Raw genomic sequence first — 20,346 nt, 5'->3', positions numbered from 1 at the left:
AAAACAGCCACACATTAAAATAAAAGCTTCTGTAACAAGGCTTAAACTTTTGGAACCAACTGTACATCTTTGTGTTCGTATACATATATATGTGTGTATACGTATACATATATATGTATACGTCTACATATGTGTGTATACGTCTACACACATACATGTGTGTATACGTCTACATATGTGTGTATACGTCTACATATGTGTGTATACGTCTACATATGTGTGTATACGTCTACATATATATGTAGACGTATACACATATATATGTATACGTATACATATATATATGTATGTATATATACACCTATACATATATATATATATATATATATAACATCATACACTCAAATCAAAGACAAAACTTAAGCCGCAGTTTTCAAAAGTAAAAATACCCAGTTTACCAGAGCTTCAAACGTTTGTTTATTTAGATTTATATTTTCAAAAATATAAGGTGGCTTTCCCCACAGGCAGGACACGTGAGGCTTCCCAGGATTTAAAAACACACCCAGCTACTGATGAACACTTTGACAGAAGAGGGTCGGGGGTTCAGGAGGAAGAGAAATACTCAAAACGCAAGAAAAAAAAGACAAAAAGCTGCAACAACAGCCGGCAGACGTACGATCAGCATGTTTAACTAAAAATAAGTCTGACTGAAGACTTTAAAGCATGTACGGGAATTAAAGACTGAAATGTTGAACAATGAACATTAATGATTTTCTTATGTACATTCTTGTAATTTTCCTTTTGACATCAAAATTAAATCAATGCAGTTTCAAAAGAAAAAAAAAACACAATAAAAGCATAATGAACCCGGGGGGGGGGGGGGGAATACTTCATGACAGAAGACTTCCACTGCAAAGTAAATTAATCACAATTACAAACACTGCTACATGGCACTGGTCACACCAGGCTGAATTCCAATAAGCAGTTTCTCTCCTCTGCAGAGAGAACAAGTGATTTGGGTGCAGACATTTGCAACGGGAACATCAAGTAGTACAATAGGAAAGCAAGAACCACAAATGCCAAACGGTGACAAAGAAAAACTGAAACTGTCTGAGCTTCCGAGCAGTGCCTGCCATGTTGGTTTACTGACTTCAGACTAATCCTTTTGCATGTAGTGTCTACAATATTCTGTACACCCCGCGGAGCTCTGTCTTGTCAGCTGTGGACTCACTCATCCTTTAGGGTTTGCCCTCCTTGACCTATTCCACTCACTTCTTGTGTCCCTTTCTTTCACTCTCTCTTTAGTCTTTCCATAGTTTGGGGCACTAGCGTCGTCACATTGTTTGATTATCCTTTTGTCTTTAACCCGTTTGCACTTTGAGCTTTTCTCCCTGCACCCAGTGGTATTATTTTATAAAGCACTCGACACAACAGTTCTACGCCTCCACTGCTCCTACATTGTTGCTGTTTCCCACAGGTGCCCCATTGTTCCTGTTTCCCTCCCCAGCCTCGAAGCTCTTTTCTTCCAGGGGTTTTCCGATCCAGGCTCCGTAGCCGTGGGCGCTGAGAGCTTGGAAAAACTGTTGCTTGGCTTGCTGGAAGGACACAGCAGACATCTTTGCCTGAGCGTAGGAGGGCAGGGAGAGGAGGTCAGTGCGACCGCTTCGCTGGCACAGGGAGCGGAAAAGATGGAATAGATTGGACTTGGACACGCGGGACACGGCCAGTTTGGTCCTGGACAAAAAAGACATGAGCAAAGTGTTTAAAAAAATGCAAAACAAGTGTGACAGGAAAAGCATTATGGTTTGTCTGGCAGGCTGGCATGACAAAGTGTTTCCTCAGATCATGCAGTGTTTCTTATTTAGCTTACTTCGCTCCCTGCTGCTCTGTTTTGACTCACTTAATTAAAATTCAATGAAGCAAAAAATCTGCAAACAGCTTTCAGTTTATGGTGTTTTGTAAAGAGTTTTTATTACTAATGTGGTATAGGAGGGTTTGAGAAGACGTTATAAAGATAAATAAGGGGAAAAAACTCCACAAACTGAAACTGAATTATCACAACCTGCTTCAGCGTTTCCCCCAGAGTGGGTGTCAGCATCCATTCAAATCCCCTAAAGTTAATTCAGTTCATCTGGATGCAACGTTTTCAGTGGGAGAAACGTTTCATCGCTCATCCAAGTGACAGGAAGTCACTTGGATGAGCGATGTCACAAATGTCCAGTGAGGCTGAAGAAGTCTCACCAGACATTTCCTGAGACTGTAGTGGTTACCTGGATGAGCGATAAAACATTTCTGCCACTGAAAATGTAGGTCCACATAAACCGAATTTACTTGGTTGGATTCCTTTATCTGAATTATTGAGCATGCATCAAGACACTTATTTTCAAAGCTTTATGTGGCCCACACTGAACAACAGCTCAAGATAGCAACAAAGCATTTTGGGAGCTATTAAGTGATCCAATTTAAAATCAGAATGTCTGACTTCTTTTTCCTTGTTATGCAAAAGTCACACTAGGAAAAGCAGTGGCTGTACACCTCAGCGTGACCAACATTACTGCAACCATGTGCAACAATGTTGGACTCCTCTTGCATATACAAATACAGGCCATTTAAAACTGTTTCTTTAATGACAGGGACCAGGTCTGCGACTCCTCGCCATCCTCTGCTGTCTTCAAGCGACTGTGGTTAAGGAAGATTGAGTCAGTCTGCTATCAGTCTGCGACTGAATGTGGTCAAGTTGGCAACTGCATGAACTCTGTTTGTAATACCATGATGATTAACTGTGATAAATCAGCAAAAACTGCAAATCTGTTGTTTCTATGTACTCAGAAATTGACATTATCTACTTATACTCAGAGTGCAAATCTTACACATGGAACAGAAATCCAGAAATTCCTCCTGTACAAACACCTTCAGAGTAAACTGATCGCCCAGAGGTTGAGTATGCAACATCCTAAACCACTAGGCAATGAGTTGGTTGTTGCAACTACTTGCATTTTGTCTCCAACAGCTATATGTACAAACATAATCTATACTAAAGAAAATAAAGATCGAAAAGGATAATACAATAAGTCTTGAAGCTGTTGAATGTAATGTCAATTGTAGATTTAGAATCAACTCACAATTCTTACTATTAATAATAAAAAAGAAAACAAAAATTCAGTAAAGATAATACATGTCAGTCCCTACATGCTACATACCCATCTACTTTTCCTTTGGTCCCGTCCAGCACTTCAACACTGTGCTGGTCTGGAAAGCTCCAGTTCACACTGGACTCCTTGGTCTTGCCTGTGTGACGTGTGGAATCATACACACTCACCCTGCCGACCTAAAAGTCCAATGAGGTGGTGTGGGAGAAGGGATGGGGAGAGAGAGCACATTTTGTAAATTAGCAGTTCTTTAATTAGATGAGTAACACGTGCATCACTGATGTGTAAGAGATGTGTAAGAGTGTCAAACTAAATGACAAACGAAGAAAATGTTAAGAAAAAAAGGCTCAAAAAAAAAAAAAAAAAAAGCTGAAAGTGTGCCAGCTGCTATATTTCTTCCTTTTCTCTTGGTGTTACAACAGCAACCTGCTGGCTTTTTGTTAATTGATGGATGAGCCAAATTTAAAATAATATGAGCAATAAAAAAAAAAGAAAAGCTGTGCAGGCACAAATAGGATTGTTGGCAGCTTGATGGATTTAGTGAGAATAAACTTAATGTTCATGATTAATGTTCCAAGTGTGACCTTGCCAAAAACCTGTGCAGTTACCTCAGGGTGGTTCAGCTTGAAGGGAGCGGGGAGACTTTGCGTGAAAGCCTCGCCGTCTCTGGCCAACCGACAGCAAACGGCGCGTGTCAGGTGACCGTGGCTGTACAAATAGCCTGTTGGATAAGAGACGCAAAGACATGCTGTAAAACTGGTATCCAAGTCCAGAACCAATGCAATGGGAGTCTGCACAAAGAAATCTTTATATTTTACCAAGTGTGATGGACTTCAGGTAGATGGGATCCAGGAAATGGGTAAGCAGTGCCCCCTGTAGGCCTATCACATTCCAGCGCAGGATCTTATCACTGCAGCTCATTGTCCTCAGCCTTTCACCGTGCTGGATGCCATCCCAGGTGGGTACAATGGCACTTGACTCCACAGGGATGGTGCCCTCACCTGGCAAAGACCAACGGCACACTCTTGCTTACAAACCGGGATGTGGTATCATTTGCTTTCATCTACATTTCATGACAGATCGTGTACATAAAAGCCAATTTCTCTTTTAGTATCGTGCCTCACCATTCTCCACTTTAGTGCGAAGCTTGCCCTGCTTAGCATTCTCAAATAGAGGCTGGTGGCCTTGAGCTTCATCCCCCGCCTCACTGCATGACTTATCAAACAGAGCACCATCCCCACATGGTGCCGTACTAAGGATGAGAGAAAAAGGAGAGAGATAAGGTATTGCTATGATGCACAGCAAAGCAACCTGCAGTTTAGGAGATGAGACCTCACAGAGCTAAACAGGAAACACTGATGTGTGAAAGTGAAGGCTTGGGGGATAGTGAAGAAAGAGAAAGAAAACATCTCATACTCCCACCTAATGTAGAGGTGAAAGGTGATGTCAGATTTGATCCGTAGTTTGTTATTCTCCGCCGGTTCAAATATACTATCGTCTGCACCTTCATAGTGCTTGAGCAGCTCACTGTACAGAAACCTGAGAGGAAAGGAGAAGGTGAGCTAGACTTATAATGTCCCACAGACGCCGTTTCAGGGAGAGGGGGTTATTTTTAGAAGTGTAGGAGAAACACTGATAAAGAAGCAAGATATCAATTTCTACCGAATAAATCCTCTCCTGGAGATGATTTCTGCATGGCAATCATTAACAGTCTCTCCTTTAAGGCTCAGCTCCTCCCCTTTAACACAGCGATTTCCTGACAACAAGAATGAGAGAGAGGGAGAGAAAAAAAGACAAATTCAATGTCAAAAAACACGACAATGCAGCGCCTCTCGGTTCAGCGGTGACCTAGTTGCTTCAGCTTTGTGACAGTACATACCTCTAAGCGCAGAAATCCACAAAACTAAACATCATGGAAAAAATGCATGGGCAATCCCCCCCATCCACCCCCACAGTGCTCCACAATTAACATTTTTTACTACTTTGGTCATTTCATTTGTTATACGCTAAAGGTAATGGATGTACCAGTTCCAAGGCTGACAACAGTCCCCAGGCCCTCCCCCCTCCTCATGATGATCGTGGCCAGAATCTTGCGTCCCAGAAGGCAGTGCTGGATCCGTGTGGTCAGAGCGTTGAAGCGCTGGTGACTCAACATTGCTATCTGATCGTGCAGTGTGCTGCCGCTCACTGGTAACTAGGAGAGGGGAGTACAAAAACATGCAAATGAAAGAAAGACAGGAAGCATTATTTGAAACATTATTATTCAACATTCAGGATTCTCTAAATATGAATTGGACAAAAATGTGAAACTAAAACAGGAGAATATAACAAACTGCATGTTTTAGTATGCTGTCTATACAGACGTGTCACTTCCTTACACCCTTGTGTTGTGTTCTTTATTATGAAGCAGTTTACCTTATGCCGGGCTCACACTGTGCGATTTTTGGCCAATTTTGAGCCGATTTTTGAGTTGTGCGACCGTTTTGGCGATCGGCCCGATTTTGGCCTTCATCGTGCGTCGTGCATCGTGTAGTATACGTGGGGTAACGAGAAGCGATTAACACCTCACGACCAGCTCCCGATCATCAATCGCTTGGTCGTGAGGGTGTCACCGCAGTTTCTCACACTGCGCACGCGCAAACACAAATGTCAGCGAAAAAGACGGCGCAGCACGGCAGTGCAGCGTGTGATCTGGACACAAGCGATGGAGGCACTTGTAGAACTTTGGAAAGCTCATCCGAGCCTTTTCGATGTGGCCTCACAAAATTATCACGACCACAACAACCGTGAAAATAGTTGGATGGACATTGCTGCTTGTTAAGAGATATATTCTAAAACACTTCTTCAGCAGAGAATCAGAGAGGAGAAACACACAGATTTTCTTGCTAGCAAGGGCAGCCTAGAGTGAGACTCAGAGACCCGCCCTGAGGACTTGCCCTGGTCCTTTATTTATACACTTCAGTGGGTGCTTGTGTGGTGTGTGTGTGTGTGAGGGGGGGTCAGAGTGTGACCCCATAAAGACTTCCCTAAAACTGCTGGTCTGGAAAGTCCAGCAGTTCATCAAACTAAAACCACGTAGACTGGAAACAGATATAACTACGTTAATCCTACCGTAAAACAATAAAACAAGGTACGAACTTTCCCATGCTCCTAGGATGTGGGGGTGAAAGCCAGAACACCCTGGAATGTTACAGACTTCCTAGGATGAGACATCCTTTCAATAAACACAAATGGTTACATGTAGTATTCTACCATATACAAACTTATATCATTAAAAGATTATACTGACTACTAAGTACAATTTTCCATTGACACTGCTCAATCACAGCTGCCTGATCAATGCTTTTCAGTAGCAATTTAGCAAAGTTGATGGCGGTCGTGTGCATGTCTGTGTGAGTGAAAGACAGAGAGGGAGAGCGAGCGACAGAATTTCTGTTATAACCTTCATTTTATGGACGCACAGTGTGAACACTCGGGTCGCATCAGAGCATCGGGTCATATAGTGTGAGACCCTGCATCGTGACCTACGAACTTCTAACCCCTGCGACTCAATTGTACAGTTTGAGCAGGAGCTGAATCGCGCAACTGAAAAAAATCGCATAGTGTGAGCCCGGCATTAGACTGCTTTTGTCTTGAACGAGGTTATACATTTCAAATGTACACGAAGACATTTTCTGATATTATTTTCTCAGGAGAGCAAGTGAAGTGGTTAGTTGATTATCCTTCAAGCATTTACTGTAGATTACTTTGAGCTTAATCTTTCAGCACCAGTAATCAAGCTAAGCAGAACCTGTTGCTATGCTCTACTCTTTCATTCCATTATGTTCAGCTGTAATCCCACGCTGAGCCACAGAAAGCTCTTTTAAAGCTGGTGCACTTTTAACTTTTAAGATGAAATGCGTGAATTCATTGAATAGTCAGTACCTCGGCTGGTGTAAGCTCCCCAGTGCGGGCTGCTCTCTCAGCTTCTCCAATCAGAACGCGCAGTGCAGCATCAGCTGCTTCCTGCTTTCCCTGCTTCTTGTTGGACGCACAGACTGGAGGGAACCAGCGTCCGCCGAGCTTGGCCTGGTAGGTGAACCTGAGAAGATGGGCAAAAAGTAAAATAAGCAGAGGATTTTGCTTGGTTTCCCCCCCCCTCACGTGATTGCATGGAAACCCCAGCTGTTTTAACAAAGAGATAAACACAAATATCTATTCTAATAATTCCCTCATAGCGTGAGTTGCTATTGCAACACACCAAAGATCCTGGAAAGCAAGGCAAAAAAAGAAAACTTTAAATTATTCGAAAATCGACATAAAATATTCCTTTCACAAGTATGTGGCAGCCCAGACAGTAATAGAACTCCTGGTCTGTGGGTTTGGTTGCATCATGGTCTAACATACTTAGGGTCATGTGGCGGTCCAGACTGGCCCACAAGGCGGATTTCGGCAGCAAAGCCACGGGCTCTGGCATACTCCAGAAGACCCGACACTGCATTGTTGTTCAGGTGGTTGATGAGGTCCCCGACCCCTGCCTCGTGGGCTGCTCGCAACTCATCTGCAGTAAGTGGAGGTAAACTGGGGCATGTTGCCCCAGAAAAACTCTCATCACTGCCACTGGAAGGACCCAGGGGCAGCTGAGGCTGGAGAAGACAGATGGGTGAGGCGGTGATGCAAAAGAAAGATGTGAACAGTAAAGAAAAGAGCTTTGTGACAGATGTGACAAAAATAATTTCTTTATGCCCAAGAAATCAATTATCCCTTTAATTTTAGGAATATGCAATCCCCATCTATTCTTGGTTTCTCATTAAACACCTTGTTGAGCTGCAGTTTCCCATCAGCCATTAATTCTTTGACAGCCTCCTCTGCTGCCAGCTGGCGAGCTGCCTTCTTGTTTGGAGCTGAGGCCTCTGCAAACAAGCTCTCTCCCACCTTCACCCTGTACATGAACCTGAGCCCAGAACAGAGAAAGGGAAACAAAAGGATTGTAAGGATTATTGGATTGTAACTGAGATCAGATTCATAACTCCACATTTACAAAGCCTGAACAGATGCGCCATGATCACAATGAAACTGGAGCCTGTACTAAGATCATAATCAAGACTAGTGATCATGTTTTCTGGAAAGTGATGGCAAGAAAACACAAGTTTATACTGTTTGTCTGACCCGGCCATCAACTGAACAAAGACCGTTTTTGTGCCTTTGTCAGATGACTACAGTACTGAGAGATATTGAACAGCTGCTGCTCTGAGGCAGAAAAGTATGACCACAGAGAGAAACTCAGCCTATGAGCATGCAGTGTGGAGAAGAACATCCAAACAGATTCAAAGGGAAGTGAATGAGTCAGTACCTTGGATCATGTGGTGGACCCGCCTGCCCAGTGTTGATGAACTCGATGGGCTTCCCACTGCGCTGGCTGTACTCCATAAGGACAGACACCGGATTCTTGCCACCAGGCAGAGAGCGGGACAGGGGTTGGCGAGGTCCCTCTGCCGTCCCTTCCACACCGCCAGACCCCAAAATCCCCCCTGTGCTTTCAGCAGGCCCCTTGTGGAGAGAGTAAACAAAAATGCCAACTATAATTTACGGCGCTTCTCAGACACAGTTTTTAATTGGTCTCCAACATTAGATAACTGCTATGGACACAGTTTTAGCCAGCACAGGTAATTAGACTTCTGTTTACAGTTCATGCCCTGGTGAATAAATTCAACACTCTCAATTGACGAAAGTCTGACCAGTCACAGGCAATTAGTTAAAGCGTGCTGTGACTAAATGTGATTCCATTTCTTAAAATGCATAAGGGGTCGTATTTTCACAGATTAGAAAAGAACTTACACTGGTGTCTGGAGGTAGCTCCATCACCTGGTCCACATTGCCAGTATTTTCCTCATCGGCGGTGCACGTCCCCCCCTGCATCTCTTTGACAAGGATTCGCAGTGTGGCTGCAGCAGCATCCTTTTTTGCAACTTTCTTACTAGAAGCTTCCGCGACAGGAAACAGCCTCCCGTTGAGCATCACCTGCATACGAAATCTAACAGAAGCAAAAAAGAAAATACAGATGTGACACAAGTATCTGCAAATATGATTAATTCAAGAAAAATTGACCAAGATTCCTACGTTGACTAACAAGCAAAGTAATTTACATTTTTAGTTTGATTTTAGTTTGATTTCACTTCGGCAGATTTATTTCTTATAGACTCTGAATACACAGATCTGTGTAGGTGTAAAAACAAAACTATCACATAATGAAAACAAGGATAGGATTTACCCTCTATATCGGTTAAGTCTTATCTGTGTAGAAATATTTCGGTACAAAAGAAAACGAAAGAAAGAGAGCATATTTCTCATTTCATTTCCTTTTTGATAAAGCATATAGTTTGGTCTGGATCAGGTGACCCTGAATCCTCCCTTAGTGGCACTGCAATAGGCCTAGGCTTCTTGGGGTTTCCCATGATGCACTGAGTGGTTTTTTTTGTTCATTCTTCTTTTTTACTCACTACATGTTTATACACCTCCCTGCATTTAATCACTAGTTATTACTAATTTCGGGCTCTCTTCCACAGCATTTCTTTTGTTCTGTCTTCCTCCCATCACCCCCAAGGGGTTCCAGCTGATGACTCCCCCTCCCTAAGCGTGGTTATGCTCTTGAGGTTTCCTCCTGTTAGAAGGGAGTTTATCCTTCCCACTGTCGCCAAGTGCTCGCTCAAAAGGCACATTTTATTGTTGGGGTTTTCTCTGTATTACTGAAGAGTCACTAACTTACAATATAAAGCGCCTTGTTGTGACTGTTGTTGTGATTTCGAGCCATATAAACAAAACTGAACCTAACTGAATTCATGAGCTCGTGAAAATCCTCATAACACAGCAGGACTGTCACTATTAATTGCGATATTTTATGAGTTAAACTTGGTAAAGTAATTATTGTGGCACTAAAACCTGAGTTAGTGATTAGCCGTAACAAACCAGTAAGTGCCATAATAGCATTTACAAAGCCTGGTGTATGTGGATCATTTCACTAACCTAGGATCGTGGGAGGGTCCTGACTGGTCCAGCAGCAGGAACTCGCAGTTCTGGCCCAGATACTGGGCATACTCCATGAGACCGCTCACAGGGTTCTTCAACCTTACCTCCTGTAATTTAGCCCACAGATTCTGGGGAGGCGGGGCAGCCACTGAGACAGCTACAGTCCCCATGGCATTGGTTTTCTCGGCTGCCTTTTTTTCAGCATCCGTCTCTCTGCGAATAGCATTGAGGAATTCAGGGATGTCATCAGTGGACCACTGTCCTTCATTGGCGTTTTCGCTTTTACATGAGGCAGAGGAAAGGGGCTAAAAGGAGGAACGAGATAGAAAGGGAAAATTGAGGTAAAAGGGTTAATATAGGCAGGGTAGATCTTCAAGTCTTATCTAAATGCGATTAATAAAAAGTTCACATTTTCAGCAAAGTGTCTCTCAGAGCAATAGTTCAACATTTGGAAGAGAATTAGAAAGAAAGATTGACACTGCTTTTATGTTTGTTGGATAAATCCACAGATGGTTGATTTGGCTTAGTATAAAGGCTGGAAACGGGAAATGAGCAAATAAGCTTATGTCTCAAAATGTCAAGCTACTATTTTAATCTTTTCAGAATGCATGCTGTGTTTTACTGTGGAAATATCTTTAATACCTAGAATTTGTTATCCATTGAGCTTGACCTATTTAGCTGAAAGAGTTTCCAATTTATTATTTTTAAATTATGGTTTGATATGGTTTGCCACATTTCAAGGAATCTTTGTATTGTTCTATATGTAGCAGACCTACACTACAGATGGATTCACCTTAGTGCAGGCAAAGCCAGGGACCATGCTGATTATTGTCACTTTGCACGGACACATGCAGAATAAATCAAAACCCTGTGCACTCAGGTGGAGCCTGCCCGGCAGGGTGAATCACACTGAACTCCAAACAATAACTTGGAGAAAAAGTCTGGCTGGAGTCCTAAGGCTTTTCTTATTTCACTAATATGTTCCTTCTCGTCTTCTCTGTCCTCTCGACGGTGACCTGGAAATCAATCTCAGTACACTATGCTGAAGGGTGTCACAATTCCCAAAACCCAACTGGAGGACAGAGGAAAGAAGAGGCTTGCCAGAAGAGCTCTAATGGAGGATGCACAGGTTTGGATCAAGTGTTTTTACCTTCAGTGTATAAAAGAGGTGTAGCTGGAAAACACAAGCAACGTTAAAAGGAGGACTCTTTACACAACTTGTCCTTTTTCTTCACAATTTATTCCAGTTAGATGATCAAACTTTGTGCTCTTCACTGTTTCTTTATGTGTGATTAGAAAAGAGTATGCCTTGTCACGGTGCGCCATGCTGTGAATTTAATTAAACGTGGCCCTAAATCTGAGATCATAAAATACAGCAGGGATTCAGGTAGAATAAAAACACAAGTTGAGTCCAACATCAAACTGAACCAATCGTGTTTTGGAAAGAGGCTCTGAGGCAAAGATTTCAAATCTGATTAAACGCCTGTTGCTTTGCCTCCTTCGCTTGAATCTCTGGTGTGACACAGATGCACAAAATAAATAACTAAATAAAATTTTAGGGGAAATAAGAAGGGTGGCTGGTTTGTGCCATCTGGTCACAGCTGGCTGATTGGCAAAATCAAGGCAGGTGTGCTGGTCACTCCACCTCACACTGCCCCCTGAACTACTCTGCCTCACTTCTTCTCCTGCAGCTGAGTGAAAACCCAAAGCCATTTATAATTAAACAAATCAAAATGTATAAAGCAAAAACTCTAACTATACCTACCGCTTCACTAAGAATTTGGTCTGGTATCCAACCCCCCGTAAGTACCTCAAGGCCTGGTAATGGTGGTAGCGGTGATGGGGAAAAGATGGCACTCACTTCCTCCTCTTCTACTTCCATTTTAACCAGGACAGCCGGGTTGCTCTGTGCAGCTTTGAGACTCCTCTCCATTCTCTCTCGGCGGTGGGTGGAGAGCTCCCATGTAGGAGGGTTGACTTCAACATTCCTAACGACTTCACCTTGCTTTTCTAGGGCGTACAGAGTAGAATTGACCTGCTTAGCAGTCTTGAGTCCAATATTTTTCGCTATGTTAAGAGCTGTTGCCTCCCTTGATTGAAGAAGGTATTTAAAAATTTGTTCCTTCTGTTCTGCCATCACAGCACCTTTAATGTCCTGATCGGGAGAGCTGGAAGTGCTGGGATGTTGCTTCTTGTGGTGTTGACCTTTTGCTGATGACTGGGAATCTTCAGAGTCAGAAAACTCTAAAGAGGAGGAATATGAAGAACTTGATTCTGTGTCAGAGTCCTCTTCTTTGGCCTGGACTTCCTCTTCGGTTTCTGTTTCAACCTTTGCTTCAGGTTTTTGTGGGGGTTCTGAACTAGCTAACGAATAAGGAGGTTGATTTTGTACGTGATACTTTGTGCTTTGGTCTTCCTCGACTCTGAGAGGTTCTCTGTATAGTGTCCACTCAGGAGGGGTTAATCCTTGCTTGGAAGCTTTCTGTAAGTGTTCCAAAGAGTACAGAGCCTTGTTGACTACCTTTTTGGGAAGATGCAGTTTTCTGGCTAACACTTTAGCAGAAATACTTTCACCTGGCTTCAACGCAGCCAAAGCCTCATGTACCTCGCCCTGTATTTGAGTTGTGAGAGTGATGTTAGGTTTACAAAAACTTAAATTTCCTGTGCTGCTGGATGAAGAATGTTTGTCAAACCTTTCTCCTCCTCTGTTGGGCCTGTCTTTGAGCAACAAACCCTGAAATTGGTCACAGAGTGAATCTGTTTGGGTGCGCCATTGTCTACTGGAGTGTTGGTTATGGTTTTTACCTTGGAACTGGTTTTGATTCAAGTGTCGAGGTGCTAGGTTACCTCTTGAAGCTCCTGCACCAGGTCGGTATGGTCTCCAGTCTTGGCTAGCCCCTCTACCCCAAGGGCTGCTGTTTGGATATCTACAGTATCCTGACTGAGGCTGGTATATAGTACTATGTGACCTGTTGGGTACAAATCCTCCTCCTCCTCCTCCACTCACAGTGGCTCTAAACTGTGGAGCCTCAGAGATCCGTCCTGTCAGGAACTCTCTTTGTTTGTCATAAAAGGAATTAGGGCTTGGACCTGCACCGTGATTCGGGCTGTACAAGCTATTATGGGTTACAGAGTTTGGGACCACTTTAATGTGGCTTGGTGTAGGGGGGGTAGAAGGGATTAGGGGAGATGAGGGCTGTATGTGTGCTTCAGGGTGGGTAGGACCGTCGTAGTAACTTGGATGTGCGATCTGCTGTGGCCCAGCTCTGGGATAGAATACACCTGGGCCAGGTCTATAGATGTTATCCCTTTCCTGCACGCGGGGTTGTGGATGCCTGTAGTAATGTTCTTTGGAAGGCCCTCCTCTACCTCTGCTCATAGCGCAGGGGTTGAGCGTGAAGGGGGCCGATGCTGCCGGCTGTGCAGCTTCTGTATTAGTGTATGTCCTCTAGCGCAAACAGAATGCCCTGATCAGGAGTCACGGCAGGCCAGTTGCATGCTGAGAGACCCTGAAATAAAAACAAAGGGCAAAGTTAGGAGAATACCAATAAATTGAGACAAATAACAGCAAGATAACTCAACTGTTAAAAAAAAAAAAAAAAAAAAAAAAAAAAAAAAGAAAGAAAAGAAAGAAAACTTTAAATAATTAAGGAGCAGTCGGGAGGTTAAGAAAAAAACTGTCATTCCAGCCAATACCACAAGTTCAGACTGTGCTGGCAACCCTCCAACCTGCTCAAGTGTCCTTGGATAAGTTACTAAATCTATAACAACTCCAAGAGCAGGGTTTTAAGCAACTGTCTATGCCACTGCTTTCTTAAAATACAGCAGCAAACAACACAGAGGATTATCAAAAATGTGGTCAATATGGAAGGTTGGAGGAAATGTGGAGACGACAAGCTGGGAGTGCTGCATATATCATCAGATTATCATAACTATTCAGTCTACAAGGATACTGCAGGGTGACATACTATCTCTTCCAGTCACACTGAAACCAAATCCCAGTTAAAAAGGAAGCTGATAAATAATGCAGACCTTGTTGCAACTATTCTGTATTATTTCTGGCCTTAGAAATTATCGCTGGATCTGAAGCCGAAGCAGAGAGGGAAAGTGAGACTGATGCAGACAAGGAGAACAGACAAGGGCACAGAGGGACATGGGCTAAAAAGTCATCAGTAACAAACTGCAGATGGGGAAAAAACCTGCAGCGGTTAGCTAGCAATTCTGGTTATAATGTTATTTTTCACAGAGCTAGCTAGAGTAATTCTTCTAGCATGCATGAAAATAAAACATTTAAAAAAATAGCAATCTGAAACAGAAATTTTGACCTACACTGTCCCAGAACTTTAAAATCCTTCTATGGGAGAAACAAACATTGATTCCTCCTCAAGTGTCATATCTGACAACACTCAATAATGTCTATATCAGGCAGAATGACAACAAGGAGACACCCAATACTGAGTCAGGTTTCATCACCTCTGGCACAGTCAGCATCAACGGCATGTCGCTGAGAACTGAGTGGACCTAACATACTGCATTAACAGAGAACACCACAGTGTTGGTTTATCGCTGTAATAAGGGCCGACAGGGCCGGCAGCAGAGGGGCCAAACAGTACTGAAGCCGACTCATCTTGACCCTGATGCAAGGCAACATTTGACAGCCAAAATAACAACTGTGTTTTTCAGAATCTGCGTTCACTACATTCTCCTTTGTTGTTAGCCTAGACAGAGATGTAGACAAGACTGTGCATCTGACAACTGATTGAAAACACTATTTAATACAAAAAACAAACCAAAAAACCCATTAAAGACAAAACACCTCCAGCGCACAGCCTGGCATTGAGAGTCACCCTCTTCTATCATCACTAACCTTTGTGCCCTCTGTTTCCTGAATATGTAAGAAATGAAGTCTCTAGATTTAGCGCACACACCTCCACATGTGTACGCAATATGCTATATTTACAAGCAGGAAAGGGCCCGTGGAGTCTTACAGCATCACCAGAGGCATTATAACACACTGATTTTAACAGTTCTCACCTACAGTAGTTCTAATGAAAGTGGCAGCGCTGAAAAAGTAAATAGAAGTAGTAAAAAGCGCCCTTACTTTTGCAGATTCCTAAAGGCGACTAATCCAAGACTCGATCCCATGTAAATAAGGTAATAATAATTATAACAATAAAATAAACGTTACAGATTAATCAAAGGAGCTTGCAAAGAAAAGCGTCTGGACTTCTTTAAGTTACTTGAAGACGTTTCACCTCTCATCCGAGAAGCTTCTTTAGTTCTAAGGTCAACTAAGAACCTTCACAGACACGTTACAGATTAATGCAAGAATAAAGACGGAACCCGTGGTAGAATGGGTGAAAAAAAATGATCACAAATCTATGTAGTGCTGAAGGTGTTGTCCAAAATGCAGGGTCTTCCGGTTTTGGGTGATCAGGTCCTGCTCGCAGCACAAAGATAAACACCGGAGAGGTTTGCGCGCTTATAAAACCTGCTGCAAGATGCGTTAGTACACTGTTACACGGCAATGATGAAGGGAAAATCCGCGGGGTTGTTAATGTAATAAAAATGAAACTGTCCTCCACAAAAAGGGTTAAGTTTCGATTTCATTTCTGAAGAAAACTTAGGTTTCTGTCGCCAGTCACGTGACCACGAGGCACACCGGAACTGTTTAAAGGTTAAGCTTCCTCATCTCTGTTCGAAGAGGTCCGATTAAAAAAAAAAAAAAGCTATAGCGACGTCCTTGCTGCTCCACAACAAACCAGGGCATAGTCTCCTCGGTGCTCGCTGTAGGAGACAACACTCGCTCGGATCAATTTCTCGCTTTAAAAATAAAACAAGGAAAACGAAAGAAGCGGGTGAAAGGAATGTAATACATTTTGGGAGACTCAAATATTGTACCAAAGCGTCAAAATTTTGCTATGACTTTAGATGGCATACTAAATCAAGACTCTGGGCTCCACCTGATTTCAAATTGCCTGAAATATTTTTTAAATAATAAATTATATTGGCAATGTGCTGTTGTAGCTTTATCTACAAAAGAAAATGCTTGAATCCAAACAGTTAATGTGGAAAACAGCTGCACAACGTAAAAGGGGGGTTTATAAAAATAAAACGGAAACTTACAAACTTTTTTGTTAATCAAAGCAAACGAATATTATCTGTCTCTCATCACTTTCACGAAGGTTAGCATTAAATTCAGTTACTTTAAAACTGGAGGTCTGACAAACAAGGCAAGGTTAATAATTAGAGAAACATGAGGCTTAAACGTTAGGAGCTACAGGTTAGACCAACTTGATTTTCATATTTTTGTTCCAGACACAACAGCTCTCACTATTATTAATTAATAAATCGACTGAAAAGACAGTATCAGGGGATGAAATGACCAGTTGACAGCAGCTAACTGAGCATCGTTCCTCCTCCGGCTAACTGAGGTTAGCCTGCTAGCTCCGCACTGGCACTGCACCATTTCTAACTGTCGCCTGCATCGCAGCAGGCTCGTTATCTGCTACAGTTAAACAGCGATAAACGCCTCACACAAAGCCTACAAAATGACTTCAGGACAAGCCATAGCCTTTAGCAGTTACCTCACTTCGCCGTGTTTCCTGGTAGTGCGTGGTTGCTGGTGTGTGATGTTTTAATGCGGTGAAAGAAACAATCAAAGAACTGATGCGGGGAATAGTGACGCAGAGGCTGCGACTAACGATTATACGTCGCAAGCAAATGACGTAGAACCTTGCTAAAGTTTCAATATTGTTCAAACCAATGACTGTAGAAAACAGTCAAACGTGCCAAAAACAATATAACTGAAAACTGAAATTGGTATAACCTAGAACTTAGTTGTACTTTTCATTCATCATTCTATAAAAGCTGTATGTGAACATAGGTCTTCATCACAAAAACGTATCACAGGACATTAGAATAAGCATTGTAGGCCTACAATAAACTGGAAAAGGCATTTCATTCTTTCTGTGATCACAACACATAATATTCATAATAGATTATCTCAAAGCTGAGTCTACAAGTTTGAGTCGTGTGTGAGCATTGTTAAACATATGTTAGAATATAATAATAGTACATACAACCTAGGTGCAACATCATTCAATTTGTGAGGAAGACACTACATTTGCTTTTAGAGTGTTCATCGAGTATAGAGAGTATAGAGAAGGTGAGACAGCGCTTAGCTGTGTCTTTGTGGATTTAAACAAAGAATATGATAGGGGGGGACAAGAGGAACTGTAGCACTGTATAAAGAAGTGAGGAGTGGCAGAAAAGTATGTGACAGTGGTGAAGGGCATGTGTGAGGACATGGGACAGTGGTGAGGTGTGTGGTAGGAGTGCCAGATGGGAGTGGGATTACATCAGGTATCTGGTCCAAGCCCCTTCTTGTTTGCAGTGGTGATGGACAGACTGGCAGATGAGGTCATGCAGGAGTCTCTGTGGACTGTGATGTTTGCAGATGACATTGTGATCCATGATGAGATTAGGGAGTGGCTGTAAGAGAACCTGCAGAGGTGAAGGTATGCTCTGAGGAGAAGAAGAATGAAAATCTGTGGAACCAAGAAAGAATACATGCATGTGAATGAGAGGGATGTGCAAGGAGGTGGATGAGTTAAATATGTAGCACTGCCAAAGCTACAGGCTGTGCACAAAAGAAGCGAAGGAGAGGCAGGAGTGGATGGAGACAACTGTGTGGGATCATTTGTGAATGAAGGATAGCAGCATGACTGAAAGGGAAGGTTTACAAGATAGTAGTGAGACCTGCTATGATGTATGGTTTGGACATAGTAGTACTGACAAAAAGACAGGAGGAAGACTTGAAGATGCTCAGTTTTCACTGGGAGTGACCAGGATTGTATAGGCCTGTCCTACGAAGCAGGTTTTCATCTTATCCAGGTAACTGTAGGGTTAAGCCTGTTTTTTCTTTATTAGAAAGGATTGTTATATCACCATGGTAACTTACTGCAAAATTCCAGACTACAGATCAGCAAGTATGAAATCACCATCTACTGACCAATCAATTTTCTGGAAAACATTGTCAGCACTCCTGGAAGATCCAGACAGAAAGAAGATCTAAAGTTTTTAATAGCATCTCATACTTTGTGTTTCCCTGTTGATGATATATTCGTAGACACAACTTTATTCCTTTTTTTAATGGCTGCAGTTCTTTAATTTTATTGTTTTGTAAGCTTGAGTATGTGATTTGAAAACAGAGCAACTACGTGCTATATCGAATTTGCATGTAGATATTTGGATTCTGTTTTTACATTTATCCTTTACTTTCAAAGCATTATTTAACTGAGGCTGCAGCTGAAAGAATAAAAACTAAGACTCTATTTTATATATTAATGAATCAAAAATGTGGCTGTAACCCATGAGATTCTCCCTTCTTTTAATAACAGAGACGTGATATTGATAAATCTGTTCTTTCCTGGCTTGAAATAGGCTCAATATTTTAATTTATTTGCTCATTTCCAGTCTTACTTTGTCTGCAGCAGCTGCTTAATCTCGCCATATTTTCCCATAGCATAGTTTCAGCTTCCTTTTCAAAATCAGCCACCCTGCTGCCACTGGATGTATACATAATCTGGTCAGATGCTGCCAACACCATTCCTTTCCTGAGAACTTAAAAAAGGAAAACCTGGGTTAACTCAACAACTTGATAGCCAGCTTTGTGTTAGACTAAGTGAAACCAGAAAACAGAAAGATATTTGGGGTATTTTTAGTTGGCTCTTTGGACAGGGCTCAGATCTCTTCAGGCAGGCTATTACAAAGCTGAGGGCCCCTGATGGAAAAGCTGTGAGCAGACATAGAGCTACAGTCAGGAGCCAGACTCAGACAAGCTTTAAAAAGTGATGAGTAAAATCTTAAAATCTATTGTAAAATGTTCAGGAAGCCAGTGGAGACAAGCCAAGAGAGGGGTGATGTGATTCTGTCTGCTAAAACCAGTAAGAAGCTGAGCTGCTGAATTCACAACCAGTTCGAAGTGAGACAGTAGTTTTCCATTAGAGAGCAGCGAGGATGGAGTTACAATAGTCCAGTCGTTTTAATGTGAGGGGTAAAGCTAAGGGCTGGATAGAAATTAATACCTGAATACCAATGGGGGTTTTTGGCAACAGGCTCAGTGATGTTTAGTGAATAATAGGAATTCTGATTTTGTGGTACTGAGTCACTGAACATTTTTCAATGTTTAACATTACTGAGAATATCCCAAGGTATTTATCATGAGGCATATATCTGTGTGCCACAGGTATCTTGGTGAGTTTTTAAAATATTATCAAGTAGAAGCAAAATCAGACTGAATTTCAAACCTTGCCACACACCACAGATAATGCGATCTGTAAATAAAGAGAAATCACCTGGTGATAGGTGACGGTTCTCCATCTGTCACGCTGGTGTTCTGACAAAGCAACAAAATATTTTGACCACCTGTCATGGTCCGGGTGTGTGCCAGTGTGTCTCCCTCCGAGCCGGCATCTCCACCCCTGGGAGGGGCCTCAGTGTTCTGCTGATTGCTCACACCTGTGGGTAATTTAGCCGGGGACCCATGAGGCCTCGTAAGGCCAGCGCACTCGACCTCTCTTCGCCAGATTCTCAGCTAACCCTAGTTAGTGCAGGCCACCACCGTGATTTCGCACTTGCTTTGTGAATTACCTGGTCTCATCGTGTGTTTCTCTCATAGCCACACCAAGCTGCCAAACACTAATCTCTGCCCAAGAGCTCCAACCCGGACGCTGGACCACCTGACAGTCCCACGGGCTGTTCACCCGAACCACCTGCCTGCCTCCACGCCAGGAATTTCGGACCACACACCCGGACCACTCACCCCTCCACGTTACCACCGACCACCCGCAGCAAGTACGCAGTACGAAGGAAGATTCAGAACGAACAGCTTATCCATATTTCTCCTGAACCATACCTGAACGTCTATACTCTATTTACAGTGACTCTGACCCTTTCCCTGGACCCAGTGTGACTCTCCCTCCAGCCCAATCCCCGGAACTGCTGTTTCCACTGACCAAGACCGGATTGCTTACTTAGCCCAGGCTGCTTAAGACCCCTTTGATTCAGTTGTGGCACTTCGCACTTGTTAACCTCACTTTCCAGTTTATGAACACTTACTGAGTGAATAAACGTCATCTCTAAAACTACTTACGTGCTGTTCGGCGTCCAGCATTTGAGTCCTTTCACTTTTGAGGCGGCCTCGGCCGTGACACCACCTTTGTTTAACAAGGTGGATTTATTTTTATTT

The 20,346-nt window shown here is 42.8% G+C and overlaps 1 protein-coding gene across 4 annotated transcripts; it reads right to left on the bottom strand.

Annotated features, from left to right (window-relative positions):
- Positions 1-339: 339 nt before the first annotated feature.
- On the bottom strand, positions 340-16,795 carry adar (adenosine deaminase RNA specific). Of its 4 annotated transcripts, none has more exons than XM_006804872.2 (16): positions 16,682-16,795; positions 11,860-13,603; positions 10,092-10,399; positions 8,907-9,102; positions 8,422-8,618; positions 7,887-8,022; positions 7,476-7,714; positions 7,014-7,170; positions 5,115-5,283; positions 4,752-4,845; positions 4,512-4,628; positions 4,214-4,341; positions 3,908-4,090; positions 3,698-3,810; positions 3,141-3,268; positions 340-1,674 (listed from the first exon to the last, which is right to left on the bottom strand). In XM_006804872.2, the coding sequence occupies exons 2-16, from the start codon at positions 13,471-13,473 to the stop codon at positions 1,377-1,379; spliced, it is 4,077 nt and encodes a 1,358-aa protein (XP_006804935.1). In that variant the 5' UTR covers positions 13,474-13,603; positions 16,682-16,795; the 3' UTR covers positions 340-1,376. The 4 variants fall into 4 exon arrangements, with proteins under 4 accessions (XP_006804935.1, XP_006804938.1, XP_006804939.1 ...); XM_006804875.2 differs by having other exon boundaries at positions 11,905-13,603; XM_006804876.2 differs by having other exon boundaries at positions 11,956-13,603.
- Positions 16,796-20,346: the final 3,551 nt, after the last annotated feature.

The sequence above is a fragment of the Neolamprologus brichardi genome, chromosome 11 (assembly GCF_056152115.1).
Source record: "Neolamprologus brichardi isolate AB-2024 chromosome 11, ASM5615211v1, whole genome shotgun sequence".
NCBI lineage: Eukaryota > Metazoa > Chordata > Actinopteri > Cichliformes > Cichlidae > Neolamprologus > Neolamprologus brichardi.
Note: the sequence above shows the minus strand (reverse complement) of the source record. Positions and strands in the feature narration are given on the sequence as shown.